Source organism: Haliotis rufescens, unplaced genomic scaffold (assembly GCF_023055435.1).
Source record: "Haliotis rufescens isolate VD_foot unplaced genomic scaffold, xgHalRufe1.0.p SCAF_6, whole genome shotgun sequence".
NCBI classification, from domain to species: domain Eukaryota; kingdom Metazoa; phylum Mollusca; class Gastropoda; order Lepetellida; family Haliotidae; genus Haliotis; species Haliotis rufescens.
The window spans coordinates 23,554,926-23,576,541 of record NW_025964334.1 but is presented as its reverse complement, the minus strand read 5'-3'; the positions used below and the strand labels follow the sequence as shown (position 1 = coordinate 23,576,541).

Here is a 21,616-nt window from a genome sequence, read left to right as displayed (position 1 = left end):
CTAACACAAAGACGCTTTTTGTTCTCGGATTGTCAAACGTAAGTTGTATTGGTGAGATATCAGGTGATAAAAGTCGTTTCCTTTAAGTGTCTGAATGAGTAATCACTCGCACATGTGTTGTACTGGCGATATTCCCTATAGAAATCATATTGACATGGTTCGTGGCCATGTCTCTTAGTTACCAGGCTAAGAACATTCAGTATTCGCTGTCTCTCGGCGTGATGAACTGTTCATTGCCTTGGTTGTGAAACACCCTCGTTCGAGTATGATTATGAGGATCGCCATAATATTGTTAGTAAAGTTCAAATTATTGTTGGCGACTTTATGTACAGAAAGTAATTTCGCCTGGATATATATGCCAACCCATGATGGAATCATTAACTTTGAAAACATCCTCTTGGAATTGAGTGGAGTACCCCGAGCAGAATGTGCTGCAAAGTGTGGGTCACACCCAGCGTGCTGGTCCTTCTTCTACCACGAGGGAAATTTGTCTTGTCAAATTCACTCCATGATATTTGTGGAGCCGACTGGGAATGCCAGTGACGGTACTGCCTACTTCAGGAAACCGACAGGTAACTTGTACTAAGCTTCTCTTGAACTCTTTTTCCGCGTCAATAAAATCTATTGTTGCATCATATAAACGTGTTGATAAAGGACATGCAAGATTACTAGTAATTCCATTGTCGTAGACAGTATTATGAAATCTTCAATGAAACACGCCAAGCCCTCACATATGTGCCTGAACATTATCTGAGAATGTCTCAGACATTAATCTTTGTAAAGAAGGTGACCAATGTATGTCGGAAGTAGCTCAAAGGTGGTAGAAGAGGTTCGCCACAAGAACTAATTAATCTTGAATTGTAGAAATGAAATTGACCATAATTATCTGCGAGCCTCCACAGCAGTGAAAAATATTACACCCCTTTAAAATCGCTTGTTTATCGCAACAACAGTATTATCCCTACCAACAGCATTATCATGTGTTTCTCATGACATATGAACATTAATAAGGATGATTTGCAAGTTCAACACTTTTGACCTTTTGACATTCAATAGAAATATCTTGTACGACTCCAACTATATCATATGCATGTGTTTATGAAGCACAAACAAATAGTGATGATACCAGGTGTTCGCGAAAAGTTATCGACATTTGTATGTTACATTCAGCGCCATTACAGAGTGGATCATAACATACCAGACAATCCCGATAACGCGACATGATACTTGTACTTGTACATTGATTTGTTTACCACTGCCATCGGTCTGTGGCAACACTAAACATATTCAAAGAAATGCACTTTAGGGACCCACCATTTGGCATTCTGGTTTTGTATGGGTTGCTGTAAATAACAACATAATCAATGTAGTACGTTTTAAGTGCAACTACAACCTGTTTAAAGACAATTGCTATCAACAGGATGATTCTATGAGGATGAGCTATGAAAGGACGTTCCATGTCGGGTCAAGGGTAATTAATCACAATTCCTTCAGAAAAGTCGGAATGGTACACATTTCCTGAATAAGTATAAATGGTTACATTTTGGTAAATATCACTCATCGCTGGTGTTTGCATATCATGAATGTCAATTGTGGCCGGTCAACCCTGGGTTGATAATATTTCATTTTGAAGAATATGACAATGTTTTGCATTCACATTCTCTGTCATGTTATACAATGTACATAAGTTCGTGTGTAATAGTATAGATGATCAGATAATATTGACACATTATGTCAGAGCGCATCAATTTATACTGGTTTTGAAATGTTTCAATTTATACATTGTTTCAATATAACGAGCTATCTGTAATAAGATGCTACCGTCATTTGTTATGAGTAAACATACAAACTTATTCAAGGTGGGATATTTATAATAATGCAAGCGCAAATATCTTGACCTTAAGTTGGCAAAGCTGGACATATAAATAGTGCATGGTATTCACCATCTAAGTCTTCTCCACAAAGGTTTTATAAACTGTCAGTAAAACCATGATCAAAAGAAATTCAAAATGTTTGTATTTTAAAACCTTTTGAACCTGTATTTGTTGTAAGAGCTCTTTTTAAATTTCTTCATTGATGGCAGTTCTTGTTCAGGTGTTAATAAGGATTTGTAGGTAAAGTATAATTCTGGCCGTGGTAATCATGAATTAGATTTTCAATCTGACCATTCTTGCATAAACAAATCTATTGTTATAAATCTCATGTTATACAATGTGACCAATGGCGACCTTATATCGAAACATATGCAATGGCATAAAGTAAACTGTCGGGCTCAAGAAGATATACACTTGAAACTGCAACAATACGTGCTTGTATAACAATGCTCAATACAATTAAATAAGTTAATTGTGCAGTGCTCTAGAATACAACATTTTTTTAACAATACGTTTACGTTTGACTGTGAACATTGTAGACAAATATAAGGTACAGCAATTGGAACCCACTTACGCTACGTTTGTTCTGAGATATTTTTGGAAAGAACTCTTGAAACCAAAGTGAGAGAACAGGAAGGACCTTAAGCCGCTGAATACTTTAGAAGAAATTGGCGACGTTTCCTGGAGGATTGTTTTATGCTGTGGCCCTTTGACGACAACGAATTAAATCTGTTTTCTAACATCTGAAATAATTTGAACAAACATCTGGATTTTTACCATGGACTCCAGTTACCCTGAAATTCCATTTTTGGACACTATGGTAAATTTATGTTGACGTGATCTAAAAACAGATGTATACTATAAACCCACAGATACTAAGCAATATCTATATTTTCATCTTGTCGCCCGAGTCATACAAAACAAATCATTCAATGATTGTGTCAAACATATCTTCAAGGAGCATACGACTTGCAGAACTAAAATCATATCTACAATCCCGTGGATGGGATAAAAAATGCAACAGCCACAGACAGAAAGACACTGTTGAAAGTGCGTGATATAAGCAAATTAGTTACACTATCAATCTAGCCTATGTATCTACGCACAATCCCAAAAATCCGGAACCATTCCATAGCGTCAGACAGAATGTTCCAATTTTAAATTTCGATACTAAAATGAAACGCATTTTTTCTTTTGTAACAATGATAGAAAGTAATCGCCAAAGCCGTAACTTAAGAAAGATATTAACACGCGCCAACTTTGACTCATGTATTATGTCTATAGAATTCAGTGTCTCAAAATGTAAACGGGCAAATTGTGAAACTTGTGAATATACAGTTGAAACTTAAAATTTTAAGTTCAAAAACAGGAAAACAACCATTCCATGTACGCTCTAACCTTGACTGCTCCGACAAACATATAATTTATGTAGTTATGTGCCAAGAGTGTCACGAGGAATACATTTGACAAACAGAGTGCTTAAGGAACAGAATGCGCGTCCATAAACAACTGATAAAGGACCCCAAAACTAGGTACATCCCCTTAAATGCCCACATCGACAAATGCGCAGCAGGGACGGATATGTAATTTAAGAAATTCCCTTTCCCCTTTGAATACTGCTGATGCCATGCAACGTGAAGCTAATTTAAGAAAACCCTTTCATTAAAACGTTGTGTCCGTCGTTACATAGGTAACGCAATATATATGAATAATATTTGTTTGTATTAATATCAAATTTTCGTTGTTCATTTTAATTCCTGCATTCTGATTAGCTGAATTGGTCACGTGTTATTGCATTCATTTTCCAATTAAGCTAAGCCACGCTCACCGAAGCGGGCTACTTTTATTTCAATAGAATGTCGGGGAATCCCAATATTACAGTCGAGGGAATTCCCTTTCTGCTCACATGTATCGTCATGCATTTAGCTAAACTCATGCATATTCATTGTCCAAACTAAGATTTAATGGTTATGGTTATGATATGATTATCAATAATTTTACATTCAAGATTTAAATTTCGCAAAAGCATTATGTACGGTATAAATGTTTCCCATACGTCATACTCTTCTTTTCAGAATGTTCTGTAGGCCCCACGGTTGAACACAGCGTGAAGTTGTTCGATCCGACACAAGAACCTCATATTGCCGGCGAGGTGGTGACATATGACTGTGATACAGGTCGGTTACCAGACACAGAGGATGATGTTACCTGTCTCATCAGTGGAAATTGGACATCTATGATTTGCAAACGTGAGCGCCTCAGCATTAATGGTCTTCAGTGATGTCTTGTAGTTTGATAGTATATTAAGTACTGGAAAAGAGATTTTTTTCTAGAAAAAGAGCAGGCTTTTTTTTACCAACCCAAGCGTTTCCCTCCACTGTGCTGTTACATTTAAAGCAATAAGTGTTTTTCGAGATACATGGAATATCAAAATCAGACATAATGAGATTGAGAGTAATCAGGATGTTCCTCAGTAGCAATAGTCTTCATTAATGCCTAGGCTTGTAGTTTGGAAAAAGAGTTACTTTCAAAAAATTTCCAGGCTTAGAAAAAGAGCAGACTTCTTGTTCAAAATATAGATAATCAATAAAAAAATGAATTTGAACAGAAGAAGAAAAGAAGTGTTTTTGTTTCAACCTAACAACCCTGACTTTTTAGGCCCACGATTTGTTTCATGTTTTTAATCTTAGTCACACTTTGACTATATTTAGTGTATAACATGCATATGCGTTCATAGGTCCTTCCACATGTGCAGAGGTAAAGCGCTGTGAGAGCGGTCGCACTGATGGAGAATACTGGCTCTATCCTCCTACGTTTAATGGCCAAAAGGCCAGGATTTATTGCCATGGAATGTCGGGTAACGCCCCGGCCGAGTATGTGTCACTCGGGACTTCCAACAGTGGACACTATCCGAACACGAAGAGAGCAAACTGTGGGTCAACGGGAACGTGGCCAGGTAAAGGCGGTGATACAACGTTTACCAAGATAAAGGTCAACACTGAAGTAAGTGAACATGCCGTCCTTCAGTGAATGTGAAGTGAATAGCTTGTGGCAGTCTGAAATATACCTGAATGTGCTGACCTAAACAAGAGAAGGGACATTGTGTCATCTCTCCCAGGTCATAAAGTAACCTTTTTCAACATTTTGTTCAACCATTTGCTTTTTAGTCCAGTTTTCCAGACAGATTATTCGGCAGGACCATTATAATTTAGGTGATACACATATTGTTGTCCAGAATGAAGTAATCCATGCATGACGTATGAATTCAGTTCCATTGAATAAGGTATATATGTCAACAATATGAATACAAAACTTTCTCAGTACTTTTCTGTAGCACCTCTTTTATGCCATGAGAAATCCAATTGGTTATCTGGAAAGTAAAGATGTCGGCAAAAGAATAATTGGGTTCATTTCCGTACTTTTCACTGCGTACTTTTCTTAATGGGTATCTTTTTGTCTCAATCCCAAACTTGAAAACGAACCGTACCATTCGGGTTGGCAAAATGTATACCGGACTGATACAATAATAAGTTTGATCAACATATGTCAGAAGAACCTCGAACCTTAAATTGTTTTTTGTCCATATTCTGCTAAACAAGCGGAAACAGTTATCACGGATGAATAAGACGTGAATTTAAAAACAATATACATATATGAAATCGAAGTTCATAACCTCTGCATTTAAATCATAGTTGTTTTGTATATATGCTATCTTGACACAGTCAGAAAAACTACGTGAACTTTTTGGTAGTAGTGGAAATAATCAGTGAATACGATCGTTTTTACAAGCAACGGTGACGTCTTCGATTTGGATTATTGCTCTGCCACGAAAATAGAAGACGAGGTAATTCTTCACACCGATCTTGTTAATTGCCGCTTTGAACAGTATTTCAGATTACCACGGCATTTCAGTTTAATGCGGAAAGTGATGCATGTCTCACCACTTACGTTAGGTTTTGAAATTACTAAATTCAAGGCTTTGTGTGGGTGGCAAGCTTTGGTATTAGGTTTCAAATAGGTTGCCAGGATCTCTTCGGACAATCATATACATATATAGTCATTGTTTTGTCGCACAATTGCATATTTTCTTGACGTATCCATGAAGATGAAACACAATCAGACATGTCACAAAGCCCGATCCCAACGATTTTCGGTTATTTTTCAACTTTACAAAGTACATATTGCTGGAAATACCACATAAACGATTTGTTTCTTCTGCTACTGTGTGGTACATGGTTATCAAATTGAAAGGCACAAATACAATATTCCAGCTGAGCAATAAGAAAAATAATATATTGCGATTTGGCATCACAACTGTTTCAATCTACCATATCCGTCCCGTGTGATATGCCATCAAAAAGTGTTTAAACAAAGCTAGTAAATTATTTCACATATTCCTACAGACAATGGAGATTGTGTCTGATGATCATCAGTTCGCTACATCAACGAATAACCTGTTCCCCTATGGGGAGGCCCACGATTGTTACACAAACCACGGGTCCATCAACAATTGTGGACCTCTTGGGACGTTCACTATCGACACCACAGGCACTGGGATGAGAGTTGATCTTCAGGTGAGTTCTTAGGACCCTGTTTTATTCATGATAGCGTGTTTGAATCGATTATCATGAGACATTAGTTCTCATGAACATTTACCTGAATACAAGCATTTGTCAGGCATGTTGAATTAAACATCAAGCGTGATGCCAGACACCAATGCCAACAGAAGTGTCGTCGAGGACATTCATTACTAAGAGGTTTAAGTGATTTTAACTTTATACATGTACCATTAGAGAGGAAATACAATAATCGGCCTACCTTTAGAATACAGAAGCACAAACTGTTCAAACACCTGACAATACTTTTTGACGTAATTTGTAGTATTTTGTTGCCATTCACACCGGCGAAACAATGCCCTGTGACGTCAGGGCTCATCGAGTGTGAATAAGCTCCTACCAGTGATCTATCATCTCTACTCGAAATGTCATTGAATACGCCAAGCGGTGTGGAGAGTTTTGAATATTTGTTTACTAAATATAGGCTGCGCATTTTATAGCAAGCGCTAGTTTACGAAAGCACTTTTATTTTTTATATATCTTTTATTTCCTTTTTGTCGTAATTCAAGTGGCTAAAATGGTTGTAAATGGGAACTAAAATATATATATTATTTTTTCGGTTCATTAATTTTCATTATTATGCACAAGAATGCAGTTGATTAAGGATGTTATATTGGCTCCAAATCATTAGATCATTAGGGTAAGGTACCCGTTTAGTGGCTATTAGATTACCCTAACTCTGTCCTTAGCCCTTGGATCCCCTTTACGATCAATCTTCCCTTTACGATCATTACGGTAAGATAAATCTACCCGTTTAATGGCTACTATAGATTCTATAGCGGCTCCTAATATTCTTCACACAAAAACGTCGAGTAAAAAGGATGAAACAGATTTGTGTCGAATACTTCGGCTACTGGAAACTGTCCTGGAACATTCACACAAGCCACTTTCACCGGCTCCATTTTTTCAGTACTGATTCAAAAGCGAACTCACCGTTGTGTCTCACTAGCAATGCACATGCCTCCCTCGTTCCTTACTATTATCCACATCATCCTTACAGCGTTCCCTACCACAATTTTGTGTCACAAAATCCACCCGACGAAGTATTAAATACCATGTCATTTATGTGTACTCGCGAGTTCGACGTCTGACGCCTGGGGCCGTTTTCAGAGACATAGGTGCTTTTGGTTCAAGGTAAAATACAGTTTTGACCCCGCACACCCTCTTGATAATTCAACTCGGAAGGGTGTTAAGGTTTCGCGAACATTTCTGGGTTTGAAAATTGGTCCTTGGGCTCAAAACGGTAGAATTTAGACATTTATCGGGGCTCCAAGCCAATATCTTATCCTCTGATGCTTCAACCTAAAATACTTCATACTGCATGGCGCACTTATTGCAAACTAAATTTGGAGTCAAAAGCGACAGAATTCTTTCCATAATCAGTAGAAAAATGTCCATTCTATGATTTCGACTATATGATATCACTAACAAATAGTGCTGATACAAGGTGCTCACGAAAAGGTGATCGTTTCCGGAGGTATACGTTTCAAACTCAAGCTAATGCAAATTTATTATACACCTGAGATAAGGGAACATATGGTTCAAGTACAGAATTGCATCAGACCTAAGTTCTGTCACACTTATATATACTGAGTCAAATTAAAAACTTCACATTTTTAAAAGTACAACGGACAAATGTATCAGATATGGTAATTTTTAATCATTAATGTCCAAAGAAGGATTTTAATTAACGGTGGTAACCATAATGTGTTCCAAGCACCTACGGTTTTCGGTAATAACATCAACAGTTTAAATGATAAGTCCCAAGCACGAGAATCTGATGGCACACAAGTTCAGTAGCGTGTATGGCCACCATGTGCGTTGACAACCACCACACAACGCCTCCGCATGGACCTTGAGATGCTTGTGAACACATGATTGGGAAGACGACGCCATTGTTGCTGCAAAATGGTGCCAAGATCTTGCAAATTCTGTGGTTGCTTCTGGAGAGTGCACAGACTTCTGCCAAGAGCATCCCAGACGTGTTCGATGGGATTGAGGTCGGGAGACCTTGTCGGCCAGTCCATGACGTTGACTCCCGCATTCTGAAGGAAATTTCTTGTCAAAATTGCTGTGTGGGATCTGGCATTGTCGTGTTGGAAGATCAAACCGGGTCCATGCATGTGCTGCCATAAAAGGCAGAAGTTTTGGTGCCAGTACCTGGTTGCGGTAAGCAGCAGCGTTGAGGTTGCCATGGATGGCAAGAAGCCTTGAACGTGCATTGCCACAGAAAGCACCCCACACCATGACACTTCCGCCTCGAAATCTGTCAACTTCCTGTACACAACACTGGGCGTAACGTTCATGACGGCGCCTCCACACCCTCGCCCTACCATCAGCAAATCGAAGATTAAATCGAGATTCATCACTGAAGACGACTTGATTCCAATTGCTCTGAGTCCATCGTAAGTGTCGCTGTGCCCACAATTGACGTTGACGTCTGTGTAATTGAGTCAGAATCGGCCCGCAGTATGGCCGTCATGCTTGAAGGTGAGCAGTTCTCAGACGGTTTCGAACAGTTTGCGCACTCAGTCTACCCCTAAACAGTTCATTTCTGGTTGATGTAGCCGTCAAAAATCGGTTACGGAGGTAAGACAATCTGACGATCCTCTGCATGTGACGTCACACGTGGTCGACCTGGCCGAGGGCGATCAGCGGTGGTACCCGTTTGCTGTAGACGCGTCTGTAAATCATGAACAGTCCGTCGACTACAACCCATCGTCCTTGCGACTTCAGCTACGGACGTTCCCGTCTGCAACATGCCGATGGCACGTTCACGTTGCACATTTGAAAGGCGTGGCATGACAAATGGCCGTAAAGACTTTTGTTTTTCTTTTTTGTTTAATGACTGCTAACAAGTATGGCTGAAAACACGTGCGGTATTATGGCCACGTGACCAGTTGCACGTGAAAAAACACTTTTGCCACTATAGTGCTGTGCACATGATTCAATTCACCTGCAAAAAACCGGGTGCTATCTGAAGAAAATACGTGGCCATAACTGTTTAAATACACATTAAGGGCCCACAGTCAAAATTTTAGGATTGTGAAGTCTTTAATTTGGTTTAGTATATCTTCCATGTGTCGGAAATGTCCTCCACATGTCCACCATAAAACATTTTGAATGTTTGACTATCACCTTGAATGTTGTTGCCTGATCAAACAACCTTGGAGCAAGCGTACATATGTCGCTCTTTAAAATTGATCTCCGGTGCTGCTGGAATATATGGCTCGACACAATGGAAATCTGACTATTTGAAAACTGAAGTCATCCCTCTTGTCTTGGCTAGTCACTCTGAATCTTTATTCGTAGATATTCAATATTAAATATTAATCTTATGAAGCGCTTTCACTGGTATTTTATATTTCTAGCTCAGGCGGGTAAATCAGTGGAAGAAAATTGGCTATTGGAACATTAATGAACAATATGAGTCATCGCTTATCTGGAGCATAAGTTAAACTTCTTGGACAATTTCCCTTGTTTCGCCAAACCGAAAAGCTATTCTGACCCGTATGCATAAAGGAGGGGAGTGCAGCTGGTGCCCATATGGATGTCTACTTCTTGCACAATGTCTTGTACAGATTCATCGGACGAGGCTGAATTCCTGTTGCATTACGTGTTTCCGAAACATGATGCGACGAGGCATTGAATTAACAGAACTCATTTCAAAATAACCAAATGTTATCAGGCGTTACCTGGCGCAATCTGTCAACAAATTTCAAAATTATCCATGAATATAATACGATATGGATCCGTGTTGAATGTGCCATAAAACTGTCAAAAGTGTTGTATTTGGCTTGTGGGAGCATATATGAAAAGGTGGTGATGAGGTTGTGTCTGACTTGTGACACCACCATTTTTCTAGTGCCCGTGTGGACAGAATAGGTCCCCAATCCTATTCCTGTGATGCACGTCGACTTGGCCTTGTTGATCACGGTGCAATAGTTAGCAGACGGCGTGGACCCCGTCTAGCTCGTTTAAGTACAGCCCGACATAGTACCTGAAGACTAAGTACTGTATGTAAACCATCATTCACTCAGTTGCCATATTCTGTATCCCCAGGTTAACTGGGTTGGACGTGGATGGATGCCGTGGGCGATATTTAGTCGCTCTAACGATGGACTTGTCATCAACTTGAACTGTGGAGGTTTCTGCGGTCGCTGTGAAGCCGACAGACCATTTGTTCTACAACCATATCCGTCCCAAGGTATGTCTACTGATTACTAATATAAGTTAATCCTTGCAAAAATAGATCTTTACAATAAATAACTGGTCTATTTCAGCGTCACAGCGATAGAATCGTCAACAAAACGTCGCTATTACAATATTCCTATTTAAGAAGATAACCGTCTGTATTATGTTGTTATTAGTTTTAAATGTATGCTATTTTGTCGGCCTCTCACCGGTGAATGAATCATCACAATATTACTTTATTTATCTATCATATATTATGCATTGTATTCGTCTAAATGGCGTTTTCTTGCCAATAAAATACACAAAACATGACAAAGTATATTTCCATCAATGCATGTTTTCGACAAATATTTAACATTGGTTTTTAATCAATATAACGGGGAGATTATACGTCAACATGCTTAACGAAATAACTTTGGTAGTAGCATCGTTCCATCATGTGTGCTTTCGGAAATTATTGCATTCCTTTTAACATTAGTTTTCTGTCAATATATCAAGGTGAATAACATGAGTGTTTTATATTGTTTGCAGAGCCTGACATCGCCACGGCCACCAGTTTGACATGTGACTAAACTAGACATTCACTGGCTTCTGGGACAACAACAATACGTATACGGATAATTTCAGATGGATTTTGGACCCCCAATGTGTTATAGGAATTCTTCGTAGATATTATGATCCCCATATTGAGAAAAGGAATGTAGACACTAAGTTTAATGATGCTTCAATTCTCTGAATGATAGTTTCTGCTATCAACACACAACACTAAACAAGAATAATTGTGTTTACATGCAGTGCAATTCATGACGGTGAATGGCATCATTAGTGCATGACAGAAAACAGTATAATTAGCCATAAATTGTCAATAGACTTCCTTGACACTGTTTCCGATAGAAAGTGACAAATCGCGTCAAGAATCGTTCTTCTGGGTCTGTGCCATAGAACAAGGATCATTGATCAAGTTTATGCCAGGATATCTGAGGATTGCAAGACCAACCTCTTCAAATGAGCATACGACAGAGCGCTCGTTAAAAGTTCGACAAAACATGAAAGGAACCACATTTAGATTGGGCTGTTTATTTATCAATATAAACATTTACTTTGAATCTATAACCGTAGCCAGATATACCTTTCAGAGCTATATACCGCTCTCAGCTTCAATGAGTCAAATATGTAATCATTTTTAACTAAGAAACTTAGTAGCCTTCAATCGATTTGTTAGTGTTAGTGTCAGAGAGGTTTTCTGTGACAGTTAATGTTAAAGTAAAGTGGGTACAAGCAGGACACCACGCCTTCTCAGATGTATTTGTTGTAAATCGTGTTTATTTTCTTAAAAATTGTTTCCCGGATGTAATGAAAACATAATGCCATATGTCTATAAAATGAATTGTATGTCGTTTCATTTCAGAGTAAAACAATGTGTGTTGAAGCAGTAATAAATATATTGAATAAAAGCGGCAAAGCTCTTTCCATATTTAATAGAAATCAGAGTCAATTGTACAATTCCGACTATATTATGAGCATGCGTTTATGGATTACTATCAAATACCAGGTGTTTCCGAAAAGGGGAGCATATCCTTCCCCACCAGTGGCACAAACACATACAAAGGCAAGTCAAGTGTTCACCTTAAAAAACACGGCAAAATGGGGAACAAGTCAAAGTGGGGACATCATTTTTGTCACTGATGCGTCAAATTGGAAATGTCTGCCATTAAAATATTTAAAGATTTACTGAGGCCTTGAATGTTGTAACCTTGATCAAACAACTTCTGAACAAGTGTCGTGTGATGCTCTTTGAAATCGTTGTAGAAAGAGCATGCTCGATTGTATCTCAAAAGTTGTTAAATGTAAACCCCAAAGGCTGGAGCTGCTGGAATTTTGCTCGACATGAAGGGAAAGTAGACTACTGGAAAGTTGAAGTCATCCCTCTTGTCATACAGTCTTTCGGTAAGTGTTCTGTCACTCTGAATCGTTATGCATAGATCTAAATATAAACAGATAAGGTGGTCTCTCTGCTATTCTTTATGTCTAGTTCAGGTGGGTAGATCAGTTGAACGGATTTGGCTATTTGATGGTTATTGAACGATATTAGATAATAGAACTTAAGTTAAACCTCTTGGCCAAATTACCGTTTTGTCTTTGCCATTCTAAGCAGAAACGCCGATTCATATGCACAAAGAAACAGATCAAGAAACAGGAAGAAGGGGATCACAATTGGTACCCATGGTGATGTCTTCTTTTTTCCTAAATCATTTACACCCACATTTTACATGTTATCAGTGAGGAAGTGCAGCATTTCAGATATTGTTTTCACTGTACAATTCAGATGACATTTGCTTTCATGTTTGACAAATTGCCGACTAGCTCATGCATTACAAACAAACGCCATGAGGGGCAATATCATGCATTATGGATGACCTGTGTCTACATGGAATAAGGACACGAGATTCATGAGTACTCGCGTATTCTATATAAATCTCCTTGGTACATTGACACCTATTCCAGTTTACACAAAAGTTGTTTGTTTGTCTTATTTCCCGACCGAAGCAACGGAAATGCTACAGAATGGCAGAAAATGTATGACATAGAGTTTATTTTTAGCAATTATTTCAGGCTGTCCGCACATGTATTATACTGGAGCATTAAGGGTGTCTGATATATATATACAATGATTTTAACAGCATTCCAGTTATATCAGGGCGTGTCAGCTTAAACATGGGAGGAAAGCCCGAAGTAATGCAGTTATCAGACGTTTACCACTTCGGTGAAATCCACGAGCACGGGTATGGTGATGACAACCTAGAAACATAATCGGGGCGAACCCACAATCATAGGTTAGGTTGTCGTTATGAATTATATAGGTACAACCATCCATCCTGGATTTTCTCGAACTATCAACCTTGCCATGTTTGTTGTTTACGGAAAGTTGAAAATTACTCCCTCCGGTAAACCGCCAAAATCGGGCCCCGTCAGCGCTCAACATTTTACCACAGCTTCAATTAACTGTTTGCAATGTCTGAGATAAGGTATTTGCATGTGTGGCGCGCATGAGGTCCTAACATCCCATTCTCCCACACTTTTAGCTGTCTTGGAAATCTACCGGTTGGATGCCGTTGATCACCTTTCTCGTGCCAGCAATGGCAGGTGCAGACGTCACAATGAAATAGCGTTGCAGATATAGAAGTTCGTTGCAGCATCATTACACTGTCGAAGGACAATGTAGCATATAATAATATACGTATAAAGTTGCCATTGTGGCATTAATGTGTGGAATGTCGGTGCAGCATTTTAATGAATAGATGCCTTGTTCGTTTATTGTTGAACGCATATTCCATCAATATTTTGTAAGAACGTCCTGGTGGCGTTGTCCGTAGTCCATGCTGTCAATCATTGGCGTGACAAGTCATAAATGTATCATGTACAGGTCGATTGCTATTACTGTGTTAATGCTACCTGTGGCCTACGGCACTAATGTTTTGTTTCTCTATAGCCACCTGTTTCAGAGGCAGCAGTAAGTCCTATCATAGTTTGGAGACCTGTAAGCTGCTCACAGGAAATACAATATATTACAATACATATGAATATTCTTCTGCAGTAATATTATCTTGAATGTTAGATTTGCTTTGTTTGAAGTGAAATCAATATTTGTTATAAGCCTACCATACTTTTGTAGATATCTCAGAATACACAATTACAAGTAAGTAAGATCGAAGTTTGTATGTGTGAGTAATAAACTGATGATATTCTTGAACGAAATGCTTCGATGAATTTGTCCACGTTAGTATACATTTCGAGAAACCCCTACAAGCTTCGAGGAATTAAGGCCTTTCTGGAGCTGTAAATAGGTTTTGTTGGTACATATAGTGAGCATGGTTTAAGAGGTAAATATTTTAAACAATCACTAATATACCGCAACATATGAGTTGCACAACACAACAAACTAAACGAATACCAAATGACATTACATTCTATACAAATAAGTACTTTTTGATTTCAATATGGCTATTGTGGTGGCTATTTTTAAGGTTAGATAATGACGTCTTGTCCAAATGTAGGTGTTACCACTGGTGGGAAGAATGTGACGTTTCGGCATCATTGGTCTCCTGGGGGATGTTTACAGTACAAAGAATTTAGGAGAATAATTCCAATGTAAGGCAAAAACACGGTCAAAATAACAAATATGGCTATAAAAAGACTAAATATGCGTCTGGTTGAGTCCCACTATTAACAAGGTTCACACCAAATTTAACAAGACGACGAAGTAATCTATATCCCCGCCCATTATCCAATCTTAAAGACAATGACACGTGAAATGAAATGTGACACTGTATGTTATCAGTTTGTCCACCTGCCTGTGGAAGAGGTTAAATACAAATGCTACTGTATAACATCTCCATAAAACTTTGTACAGATATCTGCTTTGGTATGACTGAAGTGATAAACAAAGGTTATAATCATCTTCTAGTATGTGAAGGCAAAGAATAGTTTGTATCTTTGAGCTCTGCACAATTCACAATTGTATTGTAGAGCATTATGTACAGGCAGGTATTGATGCAGCCCTAATGTTGTTGGTACATGTAGGTACCAGATTAATGTACCCGGTACAGATAAGGTACAAAGGTTGTGTCCTCAAAACCTGGTGAATTTTTTAATACATATACTGTGAATCATTTTATATCTTGGTTTGTTGCAGTGTCTACTGGTGTGCCATTTAATTGAAATAAGAAAATAAAACATTGTTTTCAAATATTTAAGAACTAAGAATCTGTAATGGCCTTGAATATTGTACAAAGCTTCGTGGATACGTACACAAATACAATTGAGGTAAAATTGTTAAGATTCCTTCCATTCAATTCAAGTCTCAATTTATAAAAGTTACATCAAAACATGAATGGGGGAATGATAAATAGCAAAATGCACATCTTCACTATATGGTGAATGTGTTTACAAAGTCTTTTGAAAATATCTCTCAAATAGTTTTCCTGTTCAGCTCTGGAAATGAAACCCGCTGCTTTCATTCAGTTAAGTCAGTTCAGGCCACTTTTATATATATTATATATATATATATATGAAAGTGAAGAAAAATCATAAGGAATCATAAATCTGCGCTATTAATGGTGAATGTGTGTACTAAGCTTCATTAACACAGTAGAGATAATTTATGGATACCACATTCTGTATTTACTGTTCTCAAGTAAGTAATGCCTAAAGTATCAAACAATTCATAAGGTTTATAAATATACTGAACCGCAAAAGAAACGTCACAATGCATGAAAGGTTGTCATTTAAATATCTGGGTCATTTTTGTCAAATTTTAAAAAATTAACATTACTTTGTCCGGAAAAAATTGACGACAAAAAAACATCAAAGCAGATGACAATAAAACCGATCGCCCAAACGCATCACCGCAACGGCCATGGTAACCCGATGCACGTGAGTACAGTGCGAATTGAAATGCACATGCGTTACCCCATTTCTTGCCCTATATAAATCCACCCAGATCGGATAACATTCATTTGTTATTGAATTGCTACAACATGCCAAGATTGACAAGAAATCAGCGACACCAAGCCCTTGGACGATTGCAAACTGGACAAACCCCCCAGCAAGTAGCCAATGCATTTCAAGTCCACGTAAGGACCATATACAGGCTCCAGAAACGGTACCAGACCACTAACACTACAGATGTCGAAGACCAAGGGTCACCACCCGACGTCAAGATCGTCAGATTGTGCGACAGCAGGCCACACCGAGGACCCATTCTGACAGCACGTCATCACCGGGACCGGTTCTTCAGTGGGCAACACAGCACCAGCATTGGCGCCACCAGCAGTGGAGAAGAGTCCCCTTCTTAGACGAGAGCCGTTACTGTATCTCAACAGCAGATGGCAGAGAGAGAGAGAGAGAGAGAGAGAGAGAGAGAGAGAGAGAGAGAGAGAGTGCCCAACACCGCGAGAGCAACAGGAGACTTCCTCCAGCAGAATGGCATCAGAACCATGCTGTGGCCTGCCCTTAGTCCCTATTTAATTCCCATTGAGCACCTGTGGGATGAGATTCAAAGACGGCTGAATGACGTCCGACCAAGGCCGACAACTGCGCAGAACTGCGTCAGGCGTTCCTCAGAGTGTGGGATCAAGTGCCTATGGCCTTCATCAACCGCCTTATCCATTCCATATATCGACGCTGCACGGCAGTCATCAATGCACATGGCGGACACAGGAGATACTGACTTGTGATGCTATGTTCTCATAGACAAGTGTTGTGTTTCACTTTAAGAGCAATTGACACTTTAAGTTCAACCTTGATGATCAGTTTTGCCAAGTTTCATCTTTTTGATATGTCTCAAAGTATGTTTATCGTGATTTGAGAAATAAGGTTTCTCATATATCTATCCATGGTGACGTTTCGTTTGCGGTTCAGTGTATATCAGTTCAGGGAAGAGGTCAAAATTTATAAAATTCACATAAAACAAAATGTAACTTTGGAGGAGTCATAAGTCACAAAAAGGCATATCTACACCATATGGTAAATGTGTGTATCAAGTTTTATAAAGTTATCCCTTGTGGTTTCCGAGTTCTGCTCCAGAAACGAAAAGCGACGGACGCACGTTGGGACTAGCGATAATTGAATTTAAACATGGCAATGTTATGGCCATAAGAAGTTTGAACTTCCAGTGTGTTTGAAGTGCAAAGGTCCAATGTATTTAACCCGTCCCTTGATAAGCACACTGTTGGTTGTAATCAGGCACGTTAACACCGTACCATCAATCTTCATCAGACTGACCATGCCAAAGATCTTTTCAAATTTGAGGTACATCCGGAATGGGACGGAACCAAACCTTGTCTGACCTGTCGATATATAGGATCTTTGGTTGTTGCTGACGTGCTCGCAGTCGTTGATCCAATGCATCCCAAAAAATGTACGGTTGGGTTAAATCTGGAGACCTTGGGGGCCATGGCAGGACCTGGAGGTTGTGTTTCCTGAAAAAAAGGCTGTTCGCTTTTTGCATGATGTGGAGGGACGTGAAGGTCGAGGAATCTCATCCTTGTTACATTGTACCCCAGAACTTGCATCAAGTCTCTTCTACCAGGTTAGGAGATAGTTGCCAACATCATCGCACTACAATCACAACATGTGTCCACTACATGTTTCGTGCATAACGTTCCCCGCGATGCGTGTAAACACCACGTTTACACGCCGTATGGCGAAGCATAAAACGTGACTTGTCACTAATTCAAACTCCAGCTGTGGCCATACTTTGTGACATTGACACTATTGGCGTCGCAGCCGACGATGCAGGTCCGTTAAACAGACAACTTCGAACTTGTCGTCAAGCGCAAATACCAAGTAGTGATACATGGTCGAACCGATCTGGGGAGGTCCCAACGTGTGTCTGATAACGGTTCCACGGTCTCCAATGATGGTGCTTGGTGCTTCGTGACATAGCATGGTTACAGCTGAAAATGATTCTCCTGTTTGAAGTCGGCCGATGGGGTTGTTGCATTGGTTGTGGCATGTTTTCGCTGTTCACTTGCTGTAAGATTGTCATGGCATGCAAATGAAAACCCAACGTTTATATAGCCTAATAAGTGATGTTGCGCGTGCATGTCATGTGTTGTTTCGGCTCCAGGCTCTTGCGCTGTTGTGTTTTTGCGATTTTATTGTATTTGCAATTCATTTTGTGGATTTAATTGTATATGGATGTCGGCAACACTAGGTCAGATATTTACGATTTTACTACTTTTGCGGGGTTTGATTTTCAGAGTATATTTCCCATGTGACCGAGGGATAGTGTTTCTTTATGACTCGTGCAGGTTTTCAGTGAAGATTTTCACTTTATTCCTAATGAACCACTTATTTCTTTTTCTACTGTTCTATATGTTGGATCCTGTACAGGACGTCTGATAGTTGTGATAGCACTTCGTGTGGGCCTTCCCGCCACTTGTATAGTTTCTTGCACTCATCTCGGCGAGAAATAGGCTTATGTGGCCGAACCTTATCCCCTTCTTTTAAAAGTCCACTCTGTGCTGTCTGGTTGTGGGTGTTTCTCTGTGTTTGAGAAGATACTTTAAATTCTCTAGTACCTCCTTAAACGCTGCTTCCATTTTTGTCCTTATGTTATCTGTATGTTTGGCAGCATCTACACTTATTTCTTCTGGACTGCCATACACAATGTCTGGAGGCAATCAAATTTCACGACCAAATGTGAGCAAATTTGGGGTGAATTCAGTTGAACTGTGTTTGCTGGACCTGTATGCCATTATCATGAAGGGTTATTTGTCATACCAATCTGTGCCGTAAAAGGCGACTATGCTTGTCGTAAAAGGCGACTAACGGGATCGGGTGGTCAGGCTCGCTGACTTGGTTGATACATGTCATCGGTCCCAATTGCGTGGATCTATGCTCATGATATTAATCACTGGATTGTCTGGTCCAGACTCGATTATTTACAGACCGACGTCTGATAGCTGGAATATTGCTAAGTGAGGCGTTAAACAACAAACCAACCAACCAACATACCAATCTGTTTGCTGATTGTTTACAAATTTACTCAGCAGATCTCCTAGTGTCCTATTCAGTCTTTCCACTAATCTGTTTGACTGAAGATGGTAGGGAGTAGTGCGCGTCTTTTGTATTCTAAGAGTATTACACAGTGATTTGAAAACAGGCGATTCACAATTTCTTCCTTGACCAGAGTGGAGTGATTCTGGTACGCCATGTCTACACACAAATTCAGAAACCAGTTTATTGCCTACTGTTTCTGCTTTCTGGTCTGGAATTTGATATACGTCGGCCCACTTTGTGAAGTAATCCACAACCACAATGATGTATCGGTTCTTTTCTGATGTGGTCCTGTTATATCTATAGCTCGTCTCTCAGTTGGTGTTGATGAAAATATCACTAACAAGTTGGGCTATTGGTTTCCGATACATACCCTTGTTGACCCATCAGATTTCTTAATCAGCACTACTGGAGATGCTGGACTTGGTGAAGGCTGAATCACACCTCGATCCAACATATCTACCACCATTTTTTTTTTCACTTCTTGTCTCATAGGAATAGGAACTCCCCATAGTGCATGATGAACAGGTCGATGATTTCCAGTATTAGTTTTGCGCTTTATGATGTTAGTTCTGCCTAAATCTTTTCCGTCTTCGAAAATACTTTATGATATTTGCTCAAGATATCATAGGTTTTCTTCTTCTGTGATTTGGAACGATTGCTGTTAATATTTCTATCTTGCCTTACCAGGATTTTTCAATATTGTTTTTATTCCTGATGGTTCCTTCTGTATTCCTAGCTATTATAAACAGCATACTTCCTCTTCTACCTGATCCATATCATCCATTAAAGGTATGAACATCCCAATATTGGTATTCTTGTAGACTGTAATGGGTCGATCACCTTCTAATAGTCCCTTCAAATCATTTGTGCACCCCTTTAATTTCTCCAAATAAGTTAAAATCCTCAAACCAATCATTAAAACTCCTTTCACCTGTGTAAGAATCCGGCAAAACAATTGGTCTTGAAATCCTTGTATTTCCATCTCGTTGTTTTCCATTTTCCACATTCGCATTGCCAGAGGCATTTTCCATCTTGAATAGTTGCCAACTTTGTAGGCATTACATCGAGAACACAGGATGAAACAATCTGTACATTTATTCGACGTATATATAAGTCAGTGGTGAAATCAATGGACATTGTTTTTTTGGACCCTAATTACTTAATGACGGTTGGGCTCTTTGTGTCAGTTCCTATTCCATGACGCTGGGAAAGAGCAGCATATATTTAATGAGAGTAGGTTATATCATGGAAGATCCATTTGAGTGATAGACCTTTACTATTTACCCTACCACAGGAAGAGACCTGTAGACGTGAGCTCGGCGTTATGTAAAGGATGGCTGTTGCATAAAACATTGAGCTTTGACTGCGTCATTTAAAAGAGATGAAGCAGTATTGTCTTCACGGGTCTGTTGAAAAAAACAACCCAGCGCTACTTTCAATATACCTTCTACTTTAGCCTTGATACATCATTTTGGCATTGACAATATATATTTTATCAACGTACATTAATATTTTACATGCATGTGTTTCAGAGTATTTGGAAATTAGTAAGTAAGATGGTAAATAAATAATATTTAAATCGCATAAAAAATACAATGAGAACAAAATATATATGTACTCCTAAAGTATGTGTTCCACATGCAGAGCAAGGAGGATAAAAAAAACTGATTAAAAGGGAAAAAGCTTGCCCTTACATATATGTTGAGACATTATCATAATATGACTATTCATGTAATGTTACGATACTGTACCCATCTACACAAACTATTAAAAAAATGGGCATAAGGTCATGAAGACAAAGGCTATAGATATAATACGATCAGGAACAATTTATGTGGTCATTATGTGATCGAGACGGATCCCTGGGAAAAACACTGAACTAATAATTAGTAAACGTTGAGTGAGTAGCAAACACTCAACCAGTAGTTATGCAACATAAATAATACATCTCTTACATTAATACCCACTGTTTGTCTTCTTGTTGAATACAAAATGATCCAGTCCATTCTCCATAAAGGCTAGACGTGTGACTATCAGACCATAACTTATTGTTATAAGACTGTAGGCAGGAGTGGAGTGTAGGCAATATGATACCAATCCATAAATATTTCATACATGCTGAAGACCGCCTCCGTGGTCTTGTGGTAGAGCGTCCGCCCGGAGAGCGGAAGGTCCAGGGTTCGATCCCGGGCCGCGTCATACAAAAAGACGTTAAAAGATTGTACTTGTTGTTACCCTGTCTGGCGCTCGGCATTAAGGGGCTAAAACAAGGACTGGTCGGCTCGGAGTCAGTATACTGTGTCTGAGTGGGGTATTCATGTTAAACTGCGGCATGGTATCTCAGTGAGCTAGCACTATAAATCGGCA

General features: G+C 39.2%; 1 protein-coding gene across 1 annotated transcript; it reads left to right on the top strand.

Moving 5' to 3' along the window:
• Window positions 1-160: 160 nt before the first annotated feature.
• Window positions 161-12,368, top strand: LOC124111277 (A disintegrin and metalloproteinase with thrombospondin motifs 9-like). Its single transcript, XM_046470925.2, has 6 exons — window positions 161-572; window positions 3,950-4,123; window positions 4,612-4,877; window positions 6,278-6,448; window positions 10,553-10,697; window positions 11,216-12,368. Exons 1-6 carry the CDS (start codon window positions 266-268, stop codon window positions 11,254-11,256), a joined length of 1,104 nt encoding a protein of 367 aa, XP_046326881.1. The 5' UTR covers window positions 161-265; the 3' UTR covers window positions 11,257-12,368.
• Window positions 12,369-21,616: the final 9,248 nt, after the last annotated feature.

Excerpts from the sequence above, each read along its gene's own strand:
- LOC124111277 (XM_046470925.2), top strand. The coding sequence starts at position 266 with ATGATTATGAGGATCGCCATAATATTGTTAGTAAAGTTCAAATTATTG. Across the intron at positions 4,878-6,277 it reads AGATAAAGGTCAACACTGAA|ACAATGGAGATTGTGTCTGA; the intron begins GTAAGTGAACAT and ends ATATTCCTACAG. Across the intron at positions 6,449-10,552 it reads GGATGAGAGTTGATCTTCAG|GTTAACTGGGTTGGACGTGG; the intron begins GTGAGTTCTTAG and ends CTGTATCCCCAG.